Source organism: Alligator mississippiensis, chromosome 1, assembly GCF_030867095.1.
Source record: "Alligator mississippiensis isolate rAllMis1 chromosome 1, rAllMis1, whole genome shotgun sequence".
NCBI lineage: Eukaryota > Metazoa > Chordata > Crocodylia > Alligatoridae > Alligator > Alligator mississippiensis.
Genome location: NC_081824.1, coordinates 267111150 through 267134820, shown reverse-complemented (window position 1 = coordinate 267134820; position 23671 = coordinate 267111150). Strand labels below are relative to the sequence as shown.

Sequence of the window (23671 nt, the reverse complement as noted above, 5' to 3'; positions counted from 1 at the left end):
GCAAGGGCTAGGATTAGCTGGCCCGAGACCCCTGCCAGCACACCCGTGCCACGGTGCCTCGTTTATCACGGAGGCTCTGGGGCTGCCAGCTCCCCCCACCTTCGCTGTACCGGGGGCTTCTCCAAGGCCCCGTGTTCACGCCGGCGCCTCTCTCCCGGGCAGCGACCTGCTGGCCACGGGGGCAGGGCAGGCTCTAGCAGCGCCAGGGCTGCAGCGCTCCCAGCTGTCGTGAACGCCCCCCCCCCCGCACACACTGACAAACACACAGGCAGCACGCCGCAGTCTCGCCCCCTCACTGCGCATGTGCGCCAACCAAGGGAGGCAGACAGGCCTGCTATATGGGAAGGAAAAAGGGGGCGCATGCGCGGACCGGCGCAAGGGCTCGAGACGGCCGCGCGCGCCGCGCGCGCGCGGGTGAGGCAACGGCAGGAGCGCGCAGGCGCAGAAGCGGCGAGGGAGGGGGCGAGGCGCGGCTGCGCAGAGCGCGCGGGGGCGGGGGAGGCGGGGGGCGGGGCCGGGGGGTTTATCGGGCGGCCGATTTTGGTTAAAATATTCAAAATGGCGGACGGAGGAGCAGCGAGTCAAGATGAGAGTTCGGCGGCGGCGGCGGCGGCAGCGGCAGGTAATCATTACGGCGTTTTACATATTCATATTCATACTCGCGCGCGCGGCCCCCCCGCCGCCCGCCCGCCCCGCTTAGCATAATTTATTAGTACTCCGGATTATTATAATTAACGGCACAGGAGGGAGCGGCGGGGGGAGCCGCCGCCCGCTCCCTGCCCGCCGCCCGCCCGCGCCCGGACCCCGCCCGCCCGGCCGGCTCGGGGGGCATCGGGGGGCGCCGCCCGGGCCCCGCCGCGCCCCCGCCGTGCCCCCCGGCCCCGCATCCCCGTGAGGGGCTGCCCCGGGGGGGGCGGCGGTGCGGGGGGCCCCTGCGGGCTGGGGGGGCGCGGCCAGGGTGCCCCTGCCCCGGGGGGGGGGGGGTCGTGAGGTGCCCCCGGGGGGCCCGGCCCCGCTGGCCCGGCCCCGCTGCTCCCGCTCCCGCTCCGTCTCATTTGAATAATGTCTAATTCGGGGAGGTTTATATTATTGAAATGGCCGCCCGGCTTTCCCCGCCTCTCATGTTTAGTAATTCAGACCTTTAATAACAGCCACTCAGAGCCCAACGCCGTGTTTATATTTTACATTCGCCCCATGTGCTTTTGTGGTTCAATATGATTCTTCTTTCTGGCTGTCCCGGCTTTTCTTTTCCCTAGGTTTTTTTCCCTTTTCTTTTTTTTAACATTTTTTTCTTGGCAGCCCACAGGGCTCTCCAGCCCAGGCTGGGTGGGGAGAGAAGAGGAGGGGGGGAGAGCTAGGCCTTGGCTGCTCTGGCAGGCGCCTAGGCCTCAGTCTCTGCCGCTTGATTTATTTACTAATAATCAAAATGACCCCCCCACCCCACCCCCGCCAGCAAAACACAAAACTCTCTTGGGGCCTGAGCAGCCCCAGAGCCGCGCTCAGCTCCTAGCACGCTCACGTCTTTTAAATAAGGGGCTTATTTTTAATTTATAGCAACACGAGGCAGTAAAGCTGCCCCTTTCATATCTGCTTTTTCAGAGATGCTGGGCCTTTTTGGTCCCTTTGTCCCTGACTTGAAGCTAGGCTTTTTTTTTTTCTTCTTCTCCTCCTCCTCTACCCCCCCTTCTCCCCCCCTTTTCTCTTTCTTTCTTTCTTTCTTTCTTTCTTTCTTTCTTTCTTTCTTTCTTTCTTTCTTTCTATACTCTGGTTTCTCTTCAGATCGCATAAATCTTTCGCCTTTTACTAAAGATTTCCTATAAATCTTTCTTTCTTTCTTTCTTTCTTTCTTTCTTTCTTTCTTTCTTTCTTTCTTTCTTTCTTTCTTTCTTTCTTTCTTTCTTTCTTTCTTTCTTTCTTTCTTTTTGAAGGAGAGCTGCTGCTAATGTCACTTCACTGGACTGCGCAACACTATAAACATCTAAGCTGTCTCCCTTTGCATCCCCACATACAGATCGTTTCATATAGCAAAGCTGATCTTGCCCAGCCAAATAAATCCCTCTTTGCTTAATGTTTAAAAGGTAGATGATCTATAGCAGCCCTGGGTGTGCGAGGCTTTTGCGGCTGTTTGCGTCACTGGTCCTAACCCTATTTCTAATTAAAATTTGGCTTCCAAGGCTGCAGATGCTGCTCATAAGGCAGTGTAGTAAAAGGTGTAGAAAGCCAAAATGAGATCAGTGTGTGTGCATTTCAGAGCTGACTGAAAATTTATTTTTCCTCTTAAATTGTCATGACTAGTTATGTTTTAGCTAGGCACCCGGCTACTTAGCAACAAGCCAAATGGACTGCTTTTTCTAAAAGGAGGTAATGGGGTCATTTTTTTTTTTTTTTTAATGTAGGAGTAGCATTGTGGTAAAACCGTGTGGCTTCTCATTAGTGACCGTTGTTTTCACCCTGTGGAGAAAAAGGACCTGACAGCGGGATATCTTACAGTGGCCATGTCAGATTAGCATGTAAACATCTTTGAAGCATGGCTAAGAAGAGAGTTCATGTATGAGTGCAGTCAGCAGATTTTGTAGAGTTGGCTTTTAAGTTTAATTTGCCACAAAATATTAGACTTCTCTTAAAGAAAAGCTTTTTAATTTTAAAATAACTGGTCTCACTCTTTATCCTTTTTTCATCACCCTTGGTAAAAACAGGCCTGGAATACTGCAAGAAAAGATCGGTAGAAGCTGTAATGAGACTGTTCAGGTGACTGACTGCTTCACAGACCAGCAGCATGAGGTTGGCTGGACAAAAAGCAGTAATATGATTTCATGCCTTAAATAGCATATGTTTTTGCACCCGCTTCGCAAGATGTGGTCAAGCTGATGATGTCATTGGCCAGAGGACAAGGTGCAGTTAATTTGATTTATTGACCTGGGGTGAGGTGTAGCAGTGAAACCTTCTCATAGGGAAACCATTTATCTGAGGACAATTTCCTTTATAGCAGCAATTTAACCACTGCTGAGACTATAGATATTTTATCCGGGATGATAAAAATGTACATCGCATCTTGCAAGCAAAATTTCATTCTAACTGACAGTTTAGTAATTTTTTAAAGGATGCGTTTCTGGACTGCACTCTTGTGTTATCAAATGGCTGAAATGGGGTTATGAACCCCACATGCTGACGTTTACATGCTAAACCAAAACTGTATCCCGTCATTTTAAGGTATTGTATACCTATGTCATGGGTTAACATTTGACTGGAACCATCCCACTTGATACAGATTGAAGCCTAAGGGGCAACACATGAGTGAGGAGTCCATTTTCCCTCTGTCTTTATCATCTGGGAAGGTGCTGGGATTTCTACCAGGGTAGTTTTGCTGAATCCTTAGTAAGACTCCATTTTTCATACCAGTCTGTGGCTAGTAGATATATGATACATTTGAAGCTCTGCGCTGCTCTTTCCATCTGATGGTGGAAGAGAAAAGGATTTTTTTCTCTTCCTCCAGAGCTTTCTGGTTGCTGCTAGATGAGGGAGGTCTCTACAATTCTGTCCCTCTTTCCAAGGATTCCTTGCAATTTCAAAGACGATATTTTGCTCCTGGCCTTTTTTTTCTGGGAAGGGTTGCGGAAAGTGGGGGTGTCATCCTTCCCGTGAAATAACTCTATTGCCTGATGCTGCTTCTGCTCAGCACTGCTGCTGACACCCTGCGAGTCATTCATTTCATTCATTATTTCATAAAGCAATGGAACTGATCAAAGACTGTTAATTTTACTTTGGTGATTGGAAAAGCTGTTTAAGGGTGGTAGTATCTCTTGTGGCTATGTGCCGATTCAGGAAGATAACACAATATTGCTTCATATTTGGACGGTTACCTTTGCAACAACGCCTGCTGGAAGCTTGTTTAATTTTTAAATGAAAAGGAGGAAAATCTGAGTCCCCCTCTCCCCTCCTCTCCGCTGTCATTTCTAGAGAAGGCTTTGCCATAAGTGGCAGGATGTCCTTAAACCCTGCTTGTAGTCATTGAAGTCATTGAAGCAGATCTTAAAATCGTATGGCATTTTATATGAGAGAGTGGTTAAATACTAGACACTCCTTTTTAAATAGTGGTGTTGATGTCTAGCACTCCTTAACTTGGGAGACCATACAGGACAATTGATGAAACTTTCAAATCTGATCTCTGTCTAAAGCCTGGTATTATGCACATATTCTGTGCTAGCTGTGTGGGAATCTAAGAATATTGCATAAAAAGAGTTGCGTACTTCCTGCTTATAATGGAGGTCTTAATGATTCTGACCTATTTTGTTTAGAAAATGAGGTTTTGAAGCATTAAAGCACCATAGTCCATCAAAATTGCTGCTGTTGCTTTTAAAGCAAGTAGGGTTGCAGGGATTTTTTTGCAGGGAGGGTTTTATCTAGACTTAAATGTGCAAAGCAGCTCCCTGGAATAGGGTATCTGAATTTTAATTTTTCTTTTGGCTCTCTGTCCTTGTATCATTTTTCTGTTAAAGAAGTGGAATACTCTTATTCTCTATGAAGGTGTCCTCGTCTTTTCGATTTTTTCTCTTGCTTGTTCTAAGAGGATTTTGTGGTAGTTATTTGCCCTCTTCTGAGGGCTAACAGATGTAGCTGTAACAAAATTTGGCATGCCCAGTGGAATATGTGGTGTGAGTTGTCATTTGTAGGAAGCAGTAATTTTCACTTACTGTCACTGAGTTCCTATTCTTCTGAACTTATTTATTTACAGAATTTAACACCAACAAAAAAATCATGTTCTGGAGTAGCGTTCTGCTCTCCAAAAATGATATTGTTGTACCAGGACTTTTTGAAATTTTTCCTGGACAGCCAACTACTAAGCAAGCTCAGTTGCATAAAAATAAACTTTACAGTGTGTCTTGAGAGAAGCAGTCATAGTCTTGGTCCTAGGAGGTAACATAGGCTTGTATGAGATGCATATTTCTAATCAGTATAATAGAAATGAGCCCTAATAGAGGGAAAGGTTGAGCAAAATTAAGCATAAATTGACTGACCCAGAATAGATCTGCTTAATTTATATACTTGTAAATGAGGGGCTCTGTCACTGAAAACTGCAGAGTGTCTTCTGCATTGACTATTTTTCTCCCTCGTTTTCTATTGTGATACATTGCAATTCAGGGCAGGTGAAGCATAGGCTCTCCTTGTGTTCAGCACAGCACTGGTTATAGTGATGGAATGCTGTAAATTGAAGGCAGAACCTTGCTTCTGTAACATTTTACTATGTGTTCAGTTTATGTGCAAGTGAAGTGAAAAAAACCAAGATTTCACAGCTGCTAATTGAAGGAGATCCTGTAAATCTGACTTTTTAGCCTTTTGCAGTTGCCTTCATTAAGTTTTTTTTTTTGATCTCTGAAGCGGTCTCAGATTTGGTGTCATCCACACTTCATAATAGTGATAATAGTAATCTGGAGATAAAAATATTTACAATCTAAATATTAATTCCCATCCTCTCTATCGATTCTGCTGACTTTACAATTGGAATCGGCCAGTGTCCAAATTTGTCAGTTAATTTTTTTATTTATTTTTTAATGTAAACCTAAGGTAGCATGCTTTTATATTCTGTGTGGAAAGACAGGTGAATAAATTTCTGATGGCTGCTCATATTAATGAACTAGAAGCAACTAGGGAACAATTCCTGATGTCCAGTCCTGGCTCTCACTGGCTTGCTCTGTGTGACCTTGAGCTACATCTATGAAATGGGGATAATAAATATCAGCCTGAAAGTGGTGTTTTGGGGAGAAGGGGGATAATTAGCTAATGTTTGTACAGTGTTTTGAAGATTACAACACTATGTTAAGTGCCAAGTTTTATTACTAGATCCTTGTAGCAGAGTTTCTGCCTGAAAGGACACTATCGGCTTAAACATTGTATTTTTGACCTTTTAACGTAAGTCACCAACTAAGATCGTAAGAAGAATCTTACATGTCTTCAGTCACTTGTTGTACATCTGACTACATTTTTTATGTAATCTGTTTCACTTTTTTCCCCCCTGAATATAGTTTGTAGCTTTTAAAAAAGCTATGCCTTCACTAGACTTTTCTAAAAATGTCTTGCTAGTAACGCTACCTGTTCACCTTCCCCAATGATAGCAATAGTGAGAGGCTACTGTGGCTGACGGCTACTAGCATCATAATGTTTTCACTACAGTATGCTGTAGACCTGTTTTGTACAGTGTCAAACAAAACAGGGAGAGAGAGTGAATGTATGCAGTGTTTTCTGAAATGGTGTTTATACCAGTGCTGCCATAGGTATAACTGCACCAATCTTAGTGTGGGCAGGAATTTTTATGAAGGAAGTCCTGATGTAGACATCCTTAACTGGCTTCCCTTTTGGCATACATTAGTGGTTCTCAACCTTTTTGGACTTGAGGCATTCCTGCATAACTGGTGAATTGAGTGGCACCTACTTTCAAAATCTAATTTTATAGTGCTTACCACCTTGCACAGGAGCCAGGTAGCAGGCTGGGTGGTGGATTAGCCAGGCAGGGACAAGCTTGAACCTGGCTTTATCTGCTTATCTTCTCACACCTCCCTTATTTCACACCTCAAGACACCCTTCAAAAGCTCTAAGGGCTGTGGCACCCTGATTGAGAATCACTGGTATAGATTTTCCACATTAAAAAAAATAAAAAATGGAAGGAGGTGTGGGGGAACATCGATGAGCAGGGAGATTCCGGTGGTGCTAAGTAGCTGTTCCTTACAAATTGACAGTATCCCTTCAAGGAGGGCTGTTTTAATGGTTATGATGAACATAGCTGCCAACTAGCTTGCTGAATTTAACCTGTTTCATGGAGTGTCCATGTTAATCTGGTGTATAGATCATTCATCACCCTTAAAGCTTTCATACTTCCCATATATTTTTTGTTTTGCCTAGGATCTGAATTTACCTAGTAATCCTGTTCCTGAGGTAACTGGAAGATATAGATATATATTTTTGTAATTGCTCATTTACAGCACAGGCTTTGATTTCTTGCTTTGGAAAAGAAGAGTATGAACAGCTAAGATATTAAAATGGCAAGCACTGTAATGTTAGAGTTTTAAAAAATGTATGAAATCCTGTGCATGGAGGTTGGAGACATAACCTGATTTTGCTTGTCTTTCTTGGACTGAAAGGCTGTTAAGAGGCACTGTCCCTTTTGCAGCAAACTGCCTCACCATTTGTTCTCATTGTTCCTCTGATGATTCAGTTTTATTTGAAAGTACCATGTGACTTACTAATTTGTGCCTGACCATACTAGTGTGAAGTAGCAGGTTTATATTACTTGGATTTAGTCTAAAGGAAGATCATATAATACATAAATATAGAAATGGCTCAGCCATTTAATAAATTAGTCACTTCTGTATTATTAGTTAATGGTCTGTTGAATGACTTAAGCTTCTTCCAGGAATCCTATTGCAAAGATGCCTTGCAGAGTGTATTTTTGTCACAAGTCTGTTTCTTAACCTGCTGATCTTTAGCATCACTTGGAGTATCATTTTCATTTTAATGAATCTATTTTTATGAAGGTTGAAACTATAGAAGGCAAGTATTTGAACTTGATTTTTTTTTTAAAGGCTGTATAGGTTTTTTTGAGCTGCAGCACACAGCATTGTGGTGCTAACTAACAGGTCAACTGCAAGTACTGCTCTATTCCCACCCCCAACTGCCACATTCCTAAAGGAGCTTTTTTTTCCTGGTCTGAAAATTTGTTTTGTTGTCTCAATTACTGAGTAGACTGTGGTGCATTTTATTTTGGTTCTACTTTAATTAATTTTGTACATGCCTTGAAGTGTGTGACTTAATATTTTCACTCTTTGAATATATTAAGGGAATCAATGGAGTTAACTGATAATTTTAGTTATCCTTATAACAATCTGAGCCCTAGTGATCATTTCACTTATTTTCCTCCTTAAGTCAGAGGGTGCCTCTATACTTGCTATTAATGCAAAACAGTAAACTCCAGAGTTTATTTTTCCTGGGTGCACCATTTGAACATACACCTAGGAGCAATAAACTCCGGAGCAAAGAACTCCAGAGTTCCTTGCCATTTACACGTGCACTTGGGATAGGAGCACATTGAATTGGGTTGGAGCAGCCCTGGCTGGCAAGCGGTCCTGGGGATTAGCCTGCTAGCTTGGAGCTGCTTCCACCAACCTCAGTGTGCTGTGGAGGGGCTGGCTGGGGTGTGAGGGTGCTTCAGTGCAGGGCTAGCTGGCAGGCAGCACCCACACTGAAGAACCCTTGTACCTCAGTGAGCCAGAGTAATGTCTACACAGGCACTGTTACAGAGTAAATTAGTTTACTCCGGGCAAATAGTGGTATATGTGTAGACGCCAAGATGTTTACTGAGCAGCTAATTAGTCTACTGCATGGTAAACGTCTCATGTAGATGCCCCCAGAATTAAGTTACTTTAGACAGCATGTGATGAGTAGACTAGCAATTCTGGGGAGCTCTGCATACTCGGGACAGGGTTGGTAGGTGCCAGAAGCTTGTGTTTTCTAAGCACAGTTCCTAGCATGGTGTCCCTTTGGCCTTGTCAAATCAGTTGAGTCTGTCTTGGCCTCATTTGGAAAAGTTCTAACACAACTGCTGGTGCCTCATGACTTCTGTTAGAGTGAGAGGTCTTGGCAGAGACAAATTTGGAGGAGTGGGGGGGCATACCTAGCACACCCGTATTTTGACAGTTCTGAAAATATTTTATAGTTTTTAAAGTGGGATACCTCAGATGAATTGGTTCAGGATAATTAAGTTTGGTATGTTGGTAATGATTGTTTTTTTGTTTGTTTGTTTTTTTAGATGGTCTAATTTAAATTTTTTTCAAACTTTAAACTCATCAGGTCACTCGGGACAGTGCTAGTCTCTTACACACCACCGCAACCTTGATTACTACTGTGATGCAAATAATGAATAACCAAAGATTTCAGTCAGCCTCTGAAAACTATCATGTACAATGTGAGCTTGAAATCTTTGTCTCATACGTAGTATGTATGTGAAGTTAGCTTGTGTAACATATGCAGCACGGAAGACTTACATGTTTGTCATTTGGGACTCATGAGATGCTCCCAGAAGTAAAGAAAGGATAAGTAAAGGTAGGAAAATGGATAAAGTTAAGATTAGTAGTAGCAATATAATAGATTTGAAGAATTTTCCACCTACATACATTTTCTGAATTGTGTAATGCAAATCCTTATCTTTCAGGTATTTTAACTGAAACATTTAAACTGTTTTTAGGTTATTTAGAACCTTAACTCTACTTTTTTGTAAGGAGGGAATTGATCTAGGTAGGGACAAACACAAGAAAAAAGTAGTACAAAAATGGAAGATATGAGACTTTTTTAGGAAGTGATGGACAGGGATACACAGATAGCTAAAATTCATGACGGATTTGCTGAATTTGCCAAAACTCATGACGGATATTTGTAGTTGTTGCTCGTAGAATCTATTTCCCACATTGACCTTTGAATGGAGTTCATTTGCCCCTTTTTTTAGGCCGTAGGTTTGAAAATAAAATTATCCAAAATCCTACCGAAAAGCTTCTGATCCAACAACTCTTTTAACAGTTCTTTTACAAAAGACTGTTTCAAAGACTTGGGGTACAGGAGGTGACTTGCATTTCCTTGCACGCTGACCTTTTTTATTGGGGGGGGGGTTGTTTGTTTGTTTGGGTTTTTTGGGTCAATTATGGACTCCTTTGCCTGTCTAATTCTTTTTAGTAGGAAAATGAAGTCAGACTGGGACTGGACAGCTTTTCACTATTGATTCAGATGTTGATTATTATATTGTTTGGCTCTTGGGTAAAGAAATGGTGTATTTATCAGTGACAAGCTTGTATGTTTTTCAGCTTATATCTACTAATTGCAGGCTACAAATACTTTTGGTTTTGGGGCTCTCTAGTAACTTTCTGCATATGAAATGCAAAGAAAAAGTTGGAGACAACTCTGGGTTCACAAACTACATGTCTTAGTAATCCATAATCTTACTTGTCATTCTTGTGGCTTTATGGGGTGTTTTATAACACTGAAACCAGACTTTATTAACTTCCTTCTGTTACCTGTTTTGGATTATGGCAGCTGTATTATCTGCCACTTTGGTATGTACAGAAATACTTCTAAATAAGTTCTTGCCACCAAAGAAGTCTTCCAGCGGCAATTGCTATAGGACGCGTCTTATAAAATGGGTTTTTTGTTAGGTTTTTTTTTTTTTTTTAACCATGAAGAGTGCAGTGATTATATTTCTTGGTTACAAGAAATGGTAGCAGAAGTGTGTTCGAAGACCAGAATTGAAAGCAAGTTCTTAGCCGCCAGGCTACCATCTCCATTCCCGCTGCACTGCATTTTCCACTTCTGCTTCTAACTTCTCCTGCATGCAGTTTTCATGTTTGTAGAGACAGAGGGGCCTGCAGGTCCATGCCACCTTAAAATTTGGTTCTGCTCTCCAGTTTTGGTGCACTGAGTAAACATGATCACAGCTGAGGAAATGGCTGGTAGAGACTCACAGTAGTGATTTTTGGTTTAGTTAAATGGTTTCTGGAAAGCTAGGTTTAGTCTGTTACAAAGCTTTGTTGGTTTATCTGGGTGGCTGGGCATGTCAACAGATCATGCCCCTACCTAACATAGCTGCTCCGGCAAAACCCCACATGTGAATACAGCTATGCCAATAAGAGTGCTTTTGTTAGCTTTGTTTGTCATTTGAGGAAGTGGTGTAATTATCCTGTCAGAAGAATGAGAGCATGTAGGGTGCAGACATGCTTATTCCAGAGTTGCTTATCTTACATTTTAATCTTCAGTGAATTTTCCCTGTAGAAAGGAGCAGGCACTACATAATCGGTTTTTCCAGGCTGACTGCCTTGAAGGTAGTTACTGCTATAGTACCTTGCCACTAGTTTAAGGGAGCCAGCTTGCATTGAGCAGAAGTAGCAGCCACCGAAGACATCTAATAGAGAGTACCATATTTATTCAAATACACTAAATATTTTTGGGGTGGTTATTTAAACTGTTGCCAAGAGCATGTTCTCAGTAATGGAGCTAACAGTGAGCCTGACTCTAAAACACATGGCCTGTGTTGGGCGAACACTGATGGGAAGTGTGTGTGTGTGTGTCCCTTAAACAAACAAACAAACAAACAAAAATGGGCTGTTGTTCCCCAAGCAAACACTGGGCCTGGAAGTACCGTAATACCAGGCTGGCACTCAGAAGTCAGAGCAAGCACCAACACTGTCCTCTAGTGCCAAAAATGCTGGCAGGAACCCTGTGTGTATCACTCTTAAAAAACCAAAAAACTGGCAGGCATTCTCTTTCCAGGGAACTGGCACCAGGTCTGGAGGTACTGCAGTACCAGGCTAGCACTGGGAGGGCCAGAGCCATTTCTAACACCCTCTCCTGCAAGCCAAAAGTGCCCCATTTCTTGTCCCCTACAGCTGTTGTCTTGCACTGGGAGTCCTCTCCCTCCCGCCTCCCCAGCAGGCTGCGTGGCTAAGCTGCAGTGTCTATGGGGACTGCTGGCTCCCACTGGGAAGCCAGCATTTTATTTTTAGTAATTTTTTTTGTGGATTTCATGGGCAATGCCTGATCCTTGCGATTTCTGCAAAATCACAAATTGAGTTAGGTCCCTAGATATAAACCCAGCCTGGATTATCTTTACCTGCATGCTAAAACACATTACAAAACTAAAAAATAGGTAAACTCAGTTGCCCCTCATCTCTAAACAATCCCCTCTAAATTGGGGAAGATGAGGAGTTTTACACTATGCTTTGAAAGTTAACAGAGGTGGGCTCTTTCAGCTCAAAGCAGTGGTTACAAATAGAGCTAAGGGAGCAAAGGCATGGAGTGTAAGGGTCTTCCGTCATAACTCGGGTAGAAATGACATAGCCTGCGTATTTTGAAACTTCAGAGAAGTACAGAATGCACATCTGTTACCTTGTCCCTCCTAAAAGAGGCTGTTCTATTCTGTGTTAACACTAATACTATTACTTTCTAGCTCTACTGCAAGGAATAGAGTGCCTAGTACTTCAGAGTATTGCTGGGTTGTATGGGCAGCAGAGCCAATTATGTATAATTTGTCCTTTTTCTTGTGCCCTGTTTCCTGTCCTCTGCTGTTCAAGGTTAGTCATTGGAGAAGCTGGATATTCGCTGTTGCATCTGTCCCAATTTGTTTTCTTTAAGTGCCACACCTTCCACCTGTAGATTAGAGCTTAACTACATTTGTTTAATAAAAGATCTAGTTTAACTATTTGCATATGTTCATTTTGGTTTTTAACTTGGCTAGTGCAGTTGGTGAGTAGAAAAACTGCAAAATTAGCCATCACCGTCCATTTGAAAACTGCACCAAGAGTAGTGAGAAAATCTGGGATATTCTAATTTCCCCCCAACACACCCCAACACACTGCAGTGTGTTTACATGAACTGCATCAAGCAAATGCATCTTTTTGAGAATTAGAGGTTAATGATAGGCTGCTTCAGATCTGATTAGAACAGAGGAGAATACGACTTCCAAAAGGAACGACTACAAATTGGAGAATTCCATGGACAGTTCATGAATGGGATGAGATGAAGGAAACATTTCAATTTAGAAAGTGTTGCCATTGTCTTCAGGGAAATGGAAGAGAAATGAGGACAGTTTCTAAAACCTTTGTTCATGTTTTAGTTGTGTAGTCTGTCAGATAGGATGAATAGCTATGAGAGTCAAATTGTGGTATGTTGGAACTAGAATTAGAATATTCTTGTTTGAGGGTGTTTGTCTGGAATGAGGCACTAATTGATATGGAGCAATCTGTAAAGCTCACATATCTACAGATGTTTTCGCTGTCATTACCTAAGGGCAGGTTAATGCTAAATGTTTAGCCAACCATAGCTAACCAATTTAAAAAATAAAACCAAGAACACTCACCCAAGTGCAGTCTCCACTATATCAATATAGGACTACTAGCCAATTGCCCATCAAGAATGGTGGGGAGGGGGCTGGTATGGAGTGCCACCACCTAACACCCCATGCTGCCGCTGTTCTGTCTCTAGCAGGGAGTGAGGTTGGGGAGCCGAGGCCAGCAGCACTGGCCTGATCTCCTCCACCTCCTGTCTGGTCCTTGGTGTGGCTTGCAGGGAGCAGGTACCAAGCCCAGCACTGGCCTGGGCTCCTCCACCCCGTCTGGTCCTTGGCGCGGCTTGCAGGAAGCCGGGTGGGGGAGCCAAAGCCAGCAGCTCCCCTGCCCTCTGTCTGGTCCTCAGCGTGGTTTCAGAATCATGGCCGCACTCCCCCACGCTTGGAGCACTCTGATTGGCTATTTCCGTCAGCCAATCGGAATGCAAATAAAGTGTTATAGACAGACAGACAGACAGACAGACAGACAGACTTAGACTTTTATAATATTAGAATTTCGCTGGCATGGCTTGTGCTGGTTTGGCAATGGGTATAAGCCATATTGCTACACATTGTAGTTTCAGTGCTATATAATCACCTTGGCACTTGAAAGGTTTTGCTGGTTAAACTCTACCAGTAATTTGTTAAAAACTTTCTAGCATAGACTACAATTTATAAAATAGTTACAAATAGAGCTTCCAGGAGATTAAAAAGTATGAAGAGCCTAATTCTCTCTGCAGTTCATGATCAACTGCCTTCAGATGCAGTTTACCTGTTTTATACATATGAACATTGGAGGAAAAGACTAAGATGTTTGCTCGGGCCACTCTGCTCTGCTGCCTATTCCTTGGGAGTCCTGTGCTGGCCTCGTGCAGGGCTCCTGAGGGAAAGGCTGCAGAGCGGAAAGCAGAGTGCCCTGTGCAGGGGTGGCACTAGGGGGAACTTGGGAGGCTATAGCCACCCCAAAATTGCCTGTAGTCACCCCTCCGACTGCTGCCACCTACCCCAAGCCCAGCCCTGACCCAGTCCCCTCATAGGAAAGAGGCTTGCACTGTAGCCCCTGGTCCCAAGCTCACCCCATGCGCACAAATCTGGGGTGGAGTCCCTGCTTCTGCCCCACTCCTACCTTCACTATGGGGGCCTTGATCTGTTTCCCCACCCCCTTCCACACACACACCAAACTTACCATCAGGATGCTTCTCTCCAAGCTGCTGGGCTGCATTCCTGTAAATTGGCTATTGAATCAGTATCGGCCAATACGGATGGCTAATAATTGGGTATTGGTATCGGCCAAGAAATCTTTATCGGTTCATTCCTATCTCCCAGTAGTCTGTCAGAAGGAAGGGGTGCTCTTAGGTTCCCAACAGTTACTCGTTTCAGAGCAATTAGACATAGCTACCACTAGATCATCCCTAAACAATACTTCTCTCATCTCTTCTTGAACACCTCCAATGATGCAAAGTCCACACCTTCCCTAGGCAGTCTAATCCACTGCCTCACTGTTCTAACAGTGAAGAAGTCTTTTCCTGATATCCAGTCTAAGTCTACTTTGCTGCAACTTCAAGGCATTGCTTGGTGTCTTAACTCGTGTCAGCAAGAGAGAAAAGGTGTTTTTTCTCTCTCTCCTTTTTTGTTTTGTTAGGGTAGCCCTTCAGATGTTTGACTGTTGTTATCATGTCCCCTCTTAAGCACCTTTTCTTCAAGCTGAACATGCCTAGCTTCTTCAGCCTCTCCTTGTATGACTTGCCTTCCAAGCCATTTATCGTTTTTTTTGTTGCCTGCCTCTGGACCATGCTTAACTTCTCCATGTCTTTTTTCCAAATGTGGAGCTCCAAACTTCATGCAGTACTCCTAGATGAGTACTTACGATGCAACCCAAAACCATATTTGCCTTTTGTGCAGCTACATTACATTGGAGGTTCATGGAATCTAACTTACTAAGACTCCTAGATCCTTCTCCATTATGCTGTCATCCAGCCAGTTGTCACCTATTTCATATTTATATTTTTGTTATTGTTCCCATAGTGCATTTGTCAGCATTGAATTTCATTTTGTTACCTCCAGCCCAGCTTTCCAGTCTGTTCAGATCCTTCTGAATCGTGCTCATATCCTCCAGTGTGTTCGCAGTCCTTGTCAGTTTCATGTCATCTTCAAATTTGCTTTTTTAACAATCATTAATACACACATTGAACAGCCCTGGGCCCAGGACAGACTCCTGTAGGACTCTACCCAGAGACTTTTGCCACTCTGACATGGATCCATTTGCTTGTGGCTGTTGAGCCAGGTATCTATCTACCATATGGTAGTTTTGTCCTGGCCATATTTCTCCAATTTTTTAATGAAAATGTTGTGTAGGACTTTGTCTGAAACCTTGCTGAAGTTCAGATACACTATATCTGCAGCATTCCCTTCATCCACTTTGAAGAAGACTATGAAATCTGGCAGAGTTTGTTCTTGGTAAATGCATACTGGCTGCTTGTGATGAGTCTTTCCTTCTCCAGATATTTGCAAATGAAATTCTCCAGTATCAAGGGGAAGCTAGCCCGGCTATAATTCCCCAGGTCCTTCTTTTTGCTCCTCTTCCCTTTTTTGGTAACAGTTGCAAAGCTCACCTGGCTGCACTTAAGAACCCTGCAAGAAAAGGTGTCAAAACTTTGCAGAGAATGCATAAGCTTTACCAGACAGGAGGGTATGCAGTGGTTACTTATTAGAGCATTTAAATTGTGATCAGAGCCCACATTGCAAACTGGGGGCTCTGATTGTCTGCTACTGAGCCATAAAAGCTGAGGGAGGAAAAAGGGGGAGAAAAAAAAGTGTGGAGGGGGGGAAGAAGAGAAGCTGAGAGGAGCAGACTCCTGCCCTGGAGAGAGGGGGCACAGACACAGCCCAAGCCAGGAGAGACTGAGCCAAAACTTGCCCATGAAGCAGGCATCAGGACGGGGGATAGTCTGCATCATCCCATGAGAAGCTGATTCTCTACTGGGTTTAGAGATGGGCAACCAGGGACACAGGTGCCAGGGAAGGAGTGGGGAGGGGTTGGTAAGCAGAGCTGGTAGGCTTGCTGGGGCTGGGAGAAACAGTTGAGCCTTTAAAGGGTTAATGACTAGACTATGAGTTGTCTGACTGAGACACTGGGGTGAAATCAGAGCTGGGAAGGCTCAAGCCACAAAGTCAGAGACCTGCAGAGGGAAACTCCTGTCTGCAGGTGGATGTGCTAGGAGGGGGAGATGGCCCTGAGAGGGAGTGGGCTGAGAGAAAAACCAGGATGGGTGTGTGAGGGGATACCTAATCACTAGTGTTTACAGTAAGTGTGTTTTCATAAGGAAACTGCTTAAGAGAACAATCTGTTAAATAAGGAAACAACAGGGAGCTTATTACCTGCATCAGCTGCTCAGAGTCTGTTTTGCCCTGTTATGAGGAATGATTAAAGGAGACCATCTCTCTTCTCTCCCCCACCCCACAACAGAAGCCTCACCTCTGCCATCTAGTGGTGGATCATGGTTATAGTTGGTTGGTTGGTTGGTTGTTTTTAATATGTATTTTTATTTATTTATTATTATTCATAGATTCATAGACGCTAGGGCTGGAAGGGACCTCAGAAGATCATTGAGTCCAGCCCCCTGCCCCAGGGGCAGGAAGTCAGCAGGGGTCATAGGATCCCAGCAAGATAAATATCCAAATGTTTCTTGAAAGAGTTCAAGGTAGGCTCTTGAACCACCTCTCCGGCTGCAGTCTGTTCCAGGTCTTGGGGGTTCGATCAGTAAAGAAGTTCTTCCTTGTGTCCAGCCTGAAACGGTCATCTCTATTTACTCTTATGGGAAGTGGATTGTGACTAGAAGGAAATCAATTGGGTTAAGTGTGGGGGACAGGGACTGTTTTTTAAAGGGTTATGATAAGGTGAATTTAGTTATTTATGTTGTTTAACACAAGTGGGAACATCCAGTGTGCTGGAATTATCCACCTAATGTTGTAGTTCAAAATTTATTCTAAATTGTTAGTTTTGTTATTGACTATTGTTATGTTTTTTGTTTATTTTTTCTGTATATAAATGGGTTGGGTACAATAAAGAATAATGTGTTCATCGGGCTCAGAGCTAATTCCTGGATGGTGAGGGGCATACTTCTTTACAAGACAGCTCAGTCAGTAGTCTGCCTGAGGGGCTTCCAGGGCTACTGGCATCCTGAGGACCCCAAATCCGGCACATAACCTGGCCTTAGTGTGCTGGCATGGGTTACATTAGGAAAAAAAGGGGTGGGGGGGGGCACAACACTGGCCTTTTCCCTGTCCTCTGGTACCTTACCCATCTCCCACAACTTTATAAATACACTTAGCCAGATCCAGGATGATTTCAAATTTAAGACTACCACCACAGTAATTGTGTTCTATACAAGGAAAATACATAAATTTGTTATAATTCTCCATGCTTAGAATCTAATTACTGCAGTGTCATCTTAAATTTTGATTTTCGCACCCCCGCCACAATTGGGGGTGGGGTGGAGGGAGTCAAGCAGCCTGACTCCCATCCTTTACCTCTTCACCACCCCTTGCCCCCTGCTACCTGTTTTCTTCTTCCCCACTCACCCCCACTACTTCTAGCACTCCAGGACATCTTTATTTTTCAGTCTTTCTTTGCACGGCATCATGTCCATTATCTCCTTGAGTTGGTTGAAATCCACCTTTCTGAAACCTAACTTCTTAGTTTTGGTGACACCATGCTTTTCCCATCTTTTGAGTTTAGGACAGAAACCAAGAATGATGATCTCCTTCCCCTAGTTGTATGCTCAACTTGCACAACATTTTGTTTAGTTGTGTTGTTCTTTCAGTAGATATCTGGAAAACCGAAGTCTCCCATCAGTACAATCTCATAGCTTTTGGATAGTTGGCATGAAAAGTGCCTCATCTCCTCTTCCTAACTTGGTGACCTATAATAAATCTTTACCTTTATATTGGTGCTGTATCTTCCACTTTCTATCTTTACCCGAACACTTTCTGATCTGCTGTTGTCTTCCTCCTGAACCAGGGAATGAGTATATATATTTTTGATGTACAAAGTGACACCACCACCTCTTGAAACTCTGTTCTTCTGAAATGAATATCAACACCTGAGGGCTATACTTTCAGTCACAAGAGTTATCACACCAGGCCACGGAGATACCTATCAGATCATAGTTCTTGTCGCATAAGTTTCATAGTTCTTTCTATTTACTTTACATTCAAATAATTATTTTCATGATGCATTAATGGTTAGAAGCTGAATATTAAAAAAATTAAAGCTTAAATTCTGTAGAAGTCAATGCTTTATGTTTCTGCAGTCTTCAATCAACCTTCCTGTAATAAAACATTAGCAATAGATAAGGCTTCCCTCTCATGCAGTCGTTGATTAAATTGGTAGCTGAAGAAATGGGGCATTTTATACACAATTGTTAGCAATGCAGTGAAAATCAAGAATTACTTTTTTTTTTTTTCCCCCCTGGTATGGCAAACAATGTAATTGACACTTACTTGTTTCACAATGTCTTGCTGCCAGAACACTCTTTTGACACACTTTGAATTTAGCTGTCTATGCAGTACAACATATTACTTTTAATCTTTTATTGTTCCCTGTCAGTGTCCTCGTCACATGAGAATACTTCATAGAGACTTTCCCTACTGACACTGCTTGCTATCTTGCTATTGCATGAATCGATAATAGGTGATCACACATGTTTCAGCAATAACCATTAGACTAAAATTGCTACACTCTCCTTGACTTTCCTATAAATTGATGTATCTATTTTAACAATAAAACAACACTCTGCTGCATTTTGTGAGAGAAATCATGATATCTTTTCCTTAACTCGTTGGTGGGCAGAGCTGGCCTTTCTTCAACTGGCATGAAACAGTCCAAAGTGAAACACTGGTTTATTGTCACTTCCAATTAGAGTTTAGGATGGACATTTTTTCTGGTTTGTAGGGCATATTATTCTGCTTCACTGTACAATAGGAGAAAAGCAAGTTCCCTCGATATTATATTAAAGGGAAAATAGAGACCTGTGTTTGAAGACCCCATATATATAAGTAGAAAGGACAGAGGGTAGGGTTGCACCAGTAAAGATTTTTCTTGGCTAATACTGATAGCCAATGATTAGCCAACATATCAACTGACACCAATCCCATAACTGATCTTTAGTAATAGTGCACAAAGCATTTTAAACTACTGACATAAACTGTTTTGCGTTTATCGTACATACGTGCGCGCACACATCAGTCACCACCACCTTATTCCCACATATGTTGCCCACTCTGCTCCACAGCTCCTGCTCGCTCCGCTCACAGCCTGTGCTGCCGTCCCAGGCACGCAGGGCAGCCCCTCGTGCAGATAGCAGCACCGGGTTCTTTTGGCACCCCAGAGCATGTTGCTTCTTCATTGCTGGGGGGCCCCATGCAGCTGACCTCCAATGGCTGCTGGAGATAAGCTGCTTTTGCAGAGGTGCCCAGTAGAATGAAATATCCTTTGCACAGCGCCTTATCCCACCAGTGCACAGCCCAACTTCTCTGTGGCAGCCCTGGCACTTGTGTCCCTGTTGCGCATGGCATTGCCATGACAGTGACAGCAGGAGCTGGTAACAGTCCCTTTGTTCTCTGGCACCTCTAACCCCTCCTACCCCTCCCATTGCATACCAGATCTGTAGTCTGCTGTGATCATGGGCCGGTGGCAGGGTGTGGGGACTGAACTACGGTCACCACGGTGCTCCGAGCCTCGGGCTCTAATTGTTAGCTACAACAACCAAAAAAAGCCGATAGCCAGTAACATCATTTATCCTTTTATTGGTACTGATCCAATAGCTAACCAATATATCAGTGTACCCTAGAGAGAGCATGTTATTTCTTTTGAATATAAATCATGGGAGGTTGGCATGCACCCTGTTTGTGTGAGGAAGGTTATTGTGTAAGTGGGTTTTGGATAATTACGGCTAAGACCAGAAGTATTTAAAAAAATAAATATAAGCCATAGGTAAAGATTGTGAGAAGTGCTTTTCCACACAAATGTTCCCAAGGATTTTTTCTCTTTTTAAAAGTAAAATAATTCTGTAAAAGTAAAAAAATAAAAACAAAAGTAAAAAAAACAATTGGTCAAGCTACTACCTGTGCGGGCTGGGCCCCGATCCCGCCCTCGTCGCCACGTGCGGCGGTGATTCCGATCACATTCTGGCCGCCATGGGCAAGCCGGGGGCGAACCGGGGTCGTACCAGACCCGTCTTCGGTGCACGCGGGCTGTGGCCGGCAGCCCGGGCACGCGGGGTGGGAGAGAGCCGCGAAGCGGTTTAGCGCACGCGAGTTAGAATTAGTTACGGAGGCGTAATGGTTGATTGAAAAGATTGTTTACTTACACCCAAAGATGGTATCGGTGTAGGCTGGACAAGTTTCCAGGCACCGCTCCTGCTTGAACCCTCGTTGGAGGACTCTGACAAATCGATTGCTCCCACGGAGTTTGCTAGGCTCTGCGGGTCCGGTTAAGTTGGGTTCGAAAGTTTCCCCAGAGTTATTCAGGCTCTGCGGGTCCGATAAGTTTTCCCCGGAGTTTGCTAGGCTCTGCGGGGTCTGAAATTACAGGAAAGGGATACGTCTAGGATTGCGCTCGGTGACAGGGAGAGGCAAGAAGTGAAAGCTCCGTAGGCTCGGTTCTATTGCCTCTCTTGCCTGCTTAGGGGAGGCGCGTCGGGTCCGCGAGGGTCCACAGCGCTTGGAGATCTTCACACAGAATCTCTCTCTTCCTCCCTCCTCCGGCTTGGGCGGAAACTACCCAAGCCTTTTGTACGGCTAGCAAGCCAATCGCTAGCCGCCACGTGTGCCTAAATTAGGAATCGGCCAATAACATGGCGCGGATCCTAATACAAATGGCGGGAACTTCTTTGCAACGTGTAGCACTACAGTGCAAGAAAGAGATGCACACTGCAAAGAAGCTGCAATCCGGCGGGAAATGCCCCGCTGCACCAGAGTTCTCTCTAGCAGCAGAGAACTCTACCGTGCAAAGAAAGCGACAAATTTGGCGGGAAATAATTTAGCGGTGCTGAAGCGCGCACACAAACAAAAAATCACAACTTTGGGTTGTGACATCCCCCCTTGCTGAGAGCATAGCTAAATTATGCCATACTCTTCCGAGCAATCTAAAATCTGTCGTGATCGTCCAACGAGTAAACAAGCCATCAAACAAATACACAAACAAAAAATTCGCTGTCCTGGGATCAAGTTACATAACAATCAAGAAACAATAACCAACATAAACACATAATCTGATTCATGACAAAAACTGCATGATCAGGGCTTCAGTGGGCATCGTGACGAAGTTGTACGTCAGGCCCTCACTCCTTCCGGTGGTGTCATTCCTCTTAGGGCTTCCCCTCGTCACACGCTCTGAATTCCGGATCTGTAAACAGGAAACTCTCAAAACAGATTAATGATCTGATTCAACAAACTTAAACAATCTTAAACGATTCCTATGGCTTAATTAGATGAAATCGTCGAAGATCCATCATCTGGTTCTTCTAAATAACGGAAACCTAACTCATAAGCTAATTGCCATTGGCCTGTGTCCCCCAAAATCCGAAGCTGCCGCTTGTTAAGTCCGGAACGCTGTAGGAGAAATCCAAACATGTATCGCTCCTCTAGGGTTCTCGGTGGCAGTGGTGGAAGATCGGATCCACGTCTTCTGGTGCCTTGAGGCCTAGTCGGGTGTTGACAGTCTCGATCATAAAACAATCTTGGCTCCATCAGGATACGCAGTCTCGGCAATTGACAAAGAAGATTACTCACGGGTTGATTTACCATTGGACTGAACAAAACCCGAAGAAAGACGATATTCTTTTGTCCGTAAATCTTGAGACAACTGTCTAGGCTGTGAGAGGTTAGTGGAACGGTTCCAGGATCTCGCAAGTGACGAGGCCGTGGTCTTATTTGCTGGAGTGATGTTAATCCCAGCGCACATGCTCTCAGGTTCCAAGCACAATATGAGACACCAATCATTGCCAACATAAGGTGATCTGCGCCGACACATTCCGGCCGTCCTGCATGCCACACGTGGGCTTTTTGACTAATCAGTCCTGCAATAAGCGCTGGCAGTGGAATAGGCCAGTGAGTATTACACGTTATCATGTCGATGTCAGTGACATGTCCTCTACTCCACGAAACTTGTCTGACTAAGTCGCTTGCTTCTTCTTGGTTCAGCAGGTCGGATCCAAGTTCCACGACTAAACGTCCTAACCATACAGCTAGAGTCTCTTCAGGTTGAATCTTTGATGCTCTACATAAATCCTGCAACTCAGTTCTGGTGCGAGCATAATAAGTAGTAGCAACTCTATTAGTCGTTGTTGTAGAACAAGCTGCTCCTTCGGGAGATGATGCTGTCATAGGCTGAACTGCTGCCGCCGGGGTTACTGCTGCTGTTGCTGCTTCAGGCAGGAGGGGCGGATGCTCTCCTCTGCTTGACTCTCTCCTTTGTTGGCAGGAAGGCGTGGTCGGCCTAGACGCCGCTGCGTCACTAGGCGGAGTTGCCGGCAACGACGCTGCCTCGATGGGTGGAGTCGCTGACCGAACTCTCGCGGGTTCGTTAGAAGCTCCACCCTTCTTTTCCGGTTCTTCCACGCGGTCTCCCTCTTGCTCGGCGCCATCTTGGACTGGCGTTTCAGGCTCTTTTTTCTCAGCCGCTTCTTTGACTGATCGGATCGCCATCTGCAGCTGGGCTTTCAAACTTAAATTCCTCTGCATTAGATTCATTATAGTACGAATAGTTGCACTACCTTCTTCCCCCCTGTCGTACTGCAAGGCCATTCTTTCGTCCGCAGGGCGCTCCTCTGTCTCCAGATCTTCACGGAGCTCAGATGGAAGTTCTCGACCCCGTAATCTAGACATTACCATTTCTGGAGAGAACGGGCCGATGGGCTCCGGTTCTTCACTCTCCCGAGTATATCGTAGGCATTGGGCACACTCCCGGGTGAAAGTCAGGTTTGTTTTGCCCACTGGGTTGGGTTCGACGAGGGACACAGTATCGAGGGGCCTAAACAGGACCCGCTCATCTCTCATTGTACACCCGAACGCCACAGGGAGCAAGTACACTTCCCTTTCTTTCGGGGCTCCGTCTTCGGAGATTCCCTCTTCTCCCTTTAGCGACAAACGGCTACTTACAAATCTTTCACCCGTTCCGCCCGCCTGGTGGTAAGCGATATGGATCTCTAATTCTTCAAAGCTTTTCACTTGGCATTGGTTATCGCGCCAAGGGCAATTCCTAATCAATTCTAACTCCAGCGTGTTCTCTCTTAATTCCGTCTGAGTTGTTACGTGCGCATTCTCTCTCGATCTTAATCCCATCCTCGTCGCCACGTGCGGGCCGGGTCCCGATCCCGCCCTCGTCGCCATGCGCGGCGGTGATTCCGATCCTATTCTGGCCGCCATGGGCAAGCCGGAGGCGAACCGGGGTCGTACCGGACCCATCTTCGGTGCACACGGGCTGTGGCCGGCAGCCCGGGCACGCGGGGTGGGAGAGAGCCGCGAAGCGGTTTAGCGCACGCAAGTTAGAATTAGTTACGGAGGCGTAATGGTTGATTGAAAAGATCGTTTACTTACATCCAAAGATGGTATTAGTGTAGACTGGACAAGTTTCCAGGCACAGCTCCCGCTTGAACTCTCGTTGGAGGACTCTGACAAATCAATTGCTCCCACGGAGTTTGCTAGGCTCCGCGGGTCCGGTTAAGTTGGGTTCGAAAGTTTCCCCGGAGTTATTCAGGCTCCGCGGGTCCGATAAGTTTTCCCCGGAGTTTGCTAGGCTCTGCAGGGTCTGAAATT

General features: G+C 44.7%; 1 protein-coding gene across 1 annotated transcript in view; it reads left to right on the top strand.

The window, feature by feature from the left end:
• The first annotated feature begins 558 nt into the window (after positions 1–558).
• Positions 559–23671, top strand: part of POU2F1 (POU class 2 homeobox 1) — a 157122-nt gene continuing 134009 nt past the window's right edge. The window contains exon 1 of the mRNA XM_059720598.1: positions 559–622. Coding sequence (XP_059576581.1) covers positions 559–622 — 64 coding nt within the window. The remainder of the gene's footprint in view (positions 623–23671) is intronic.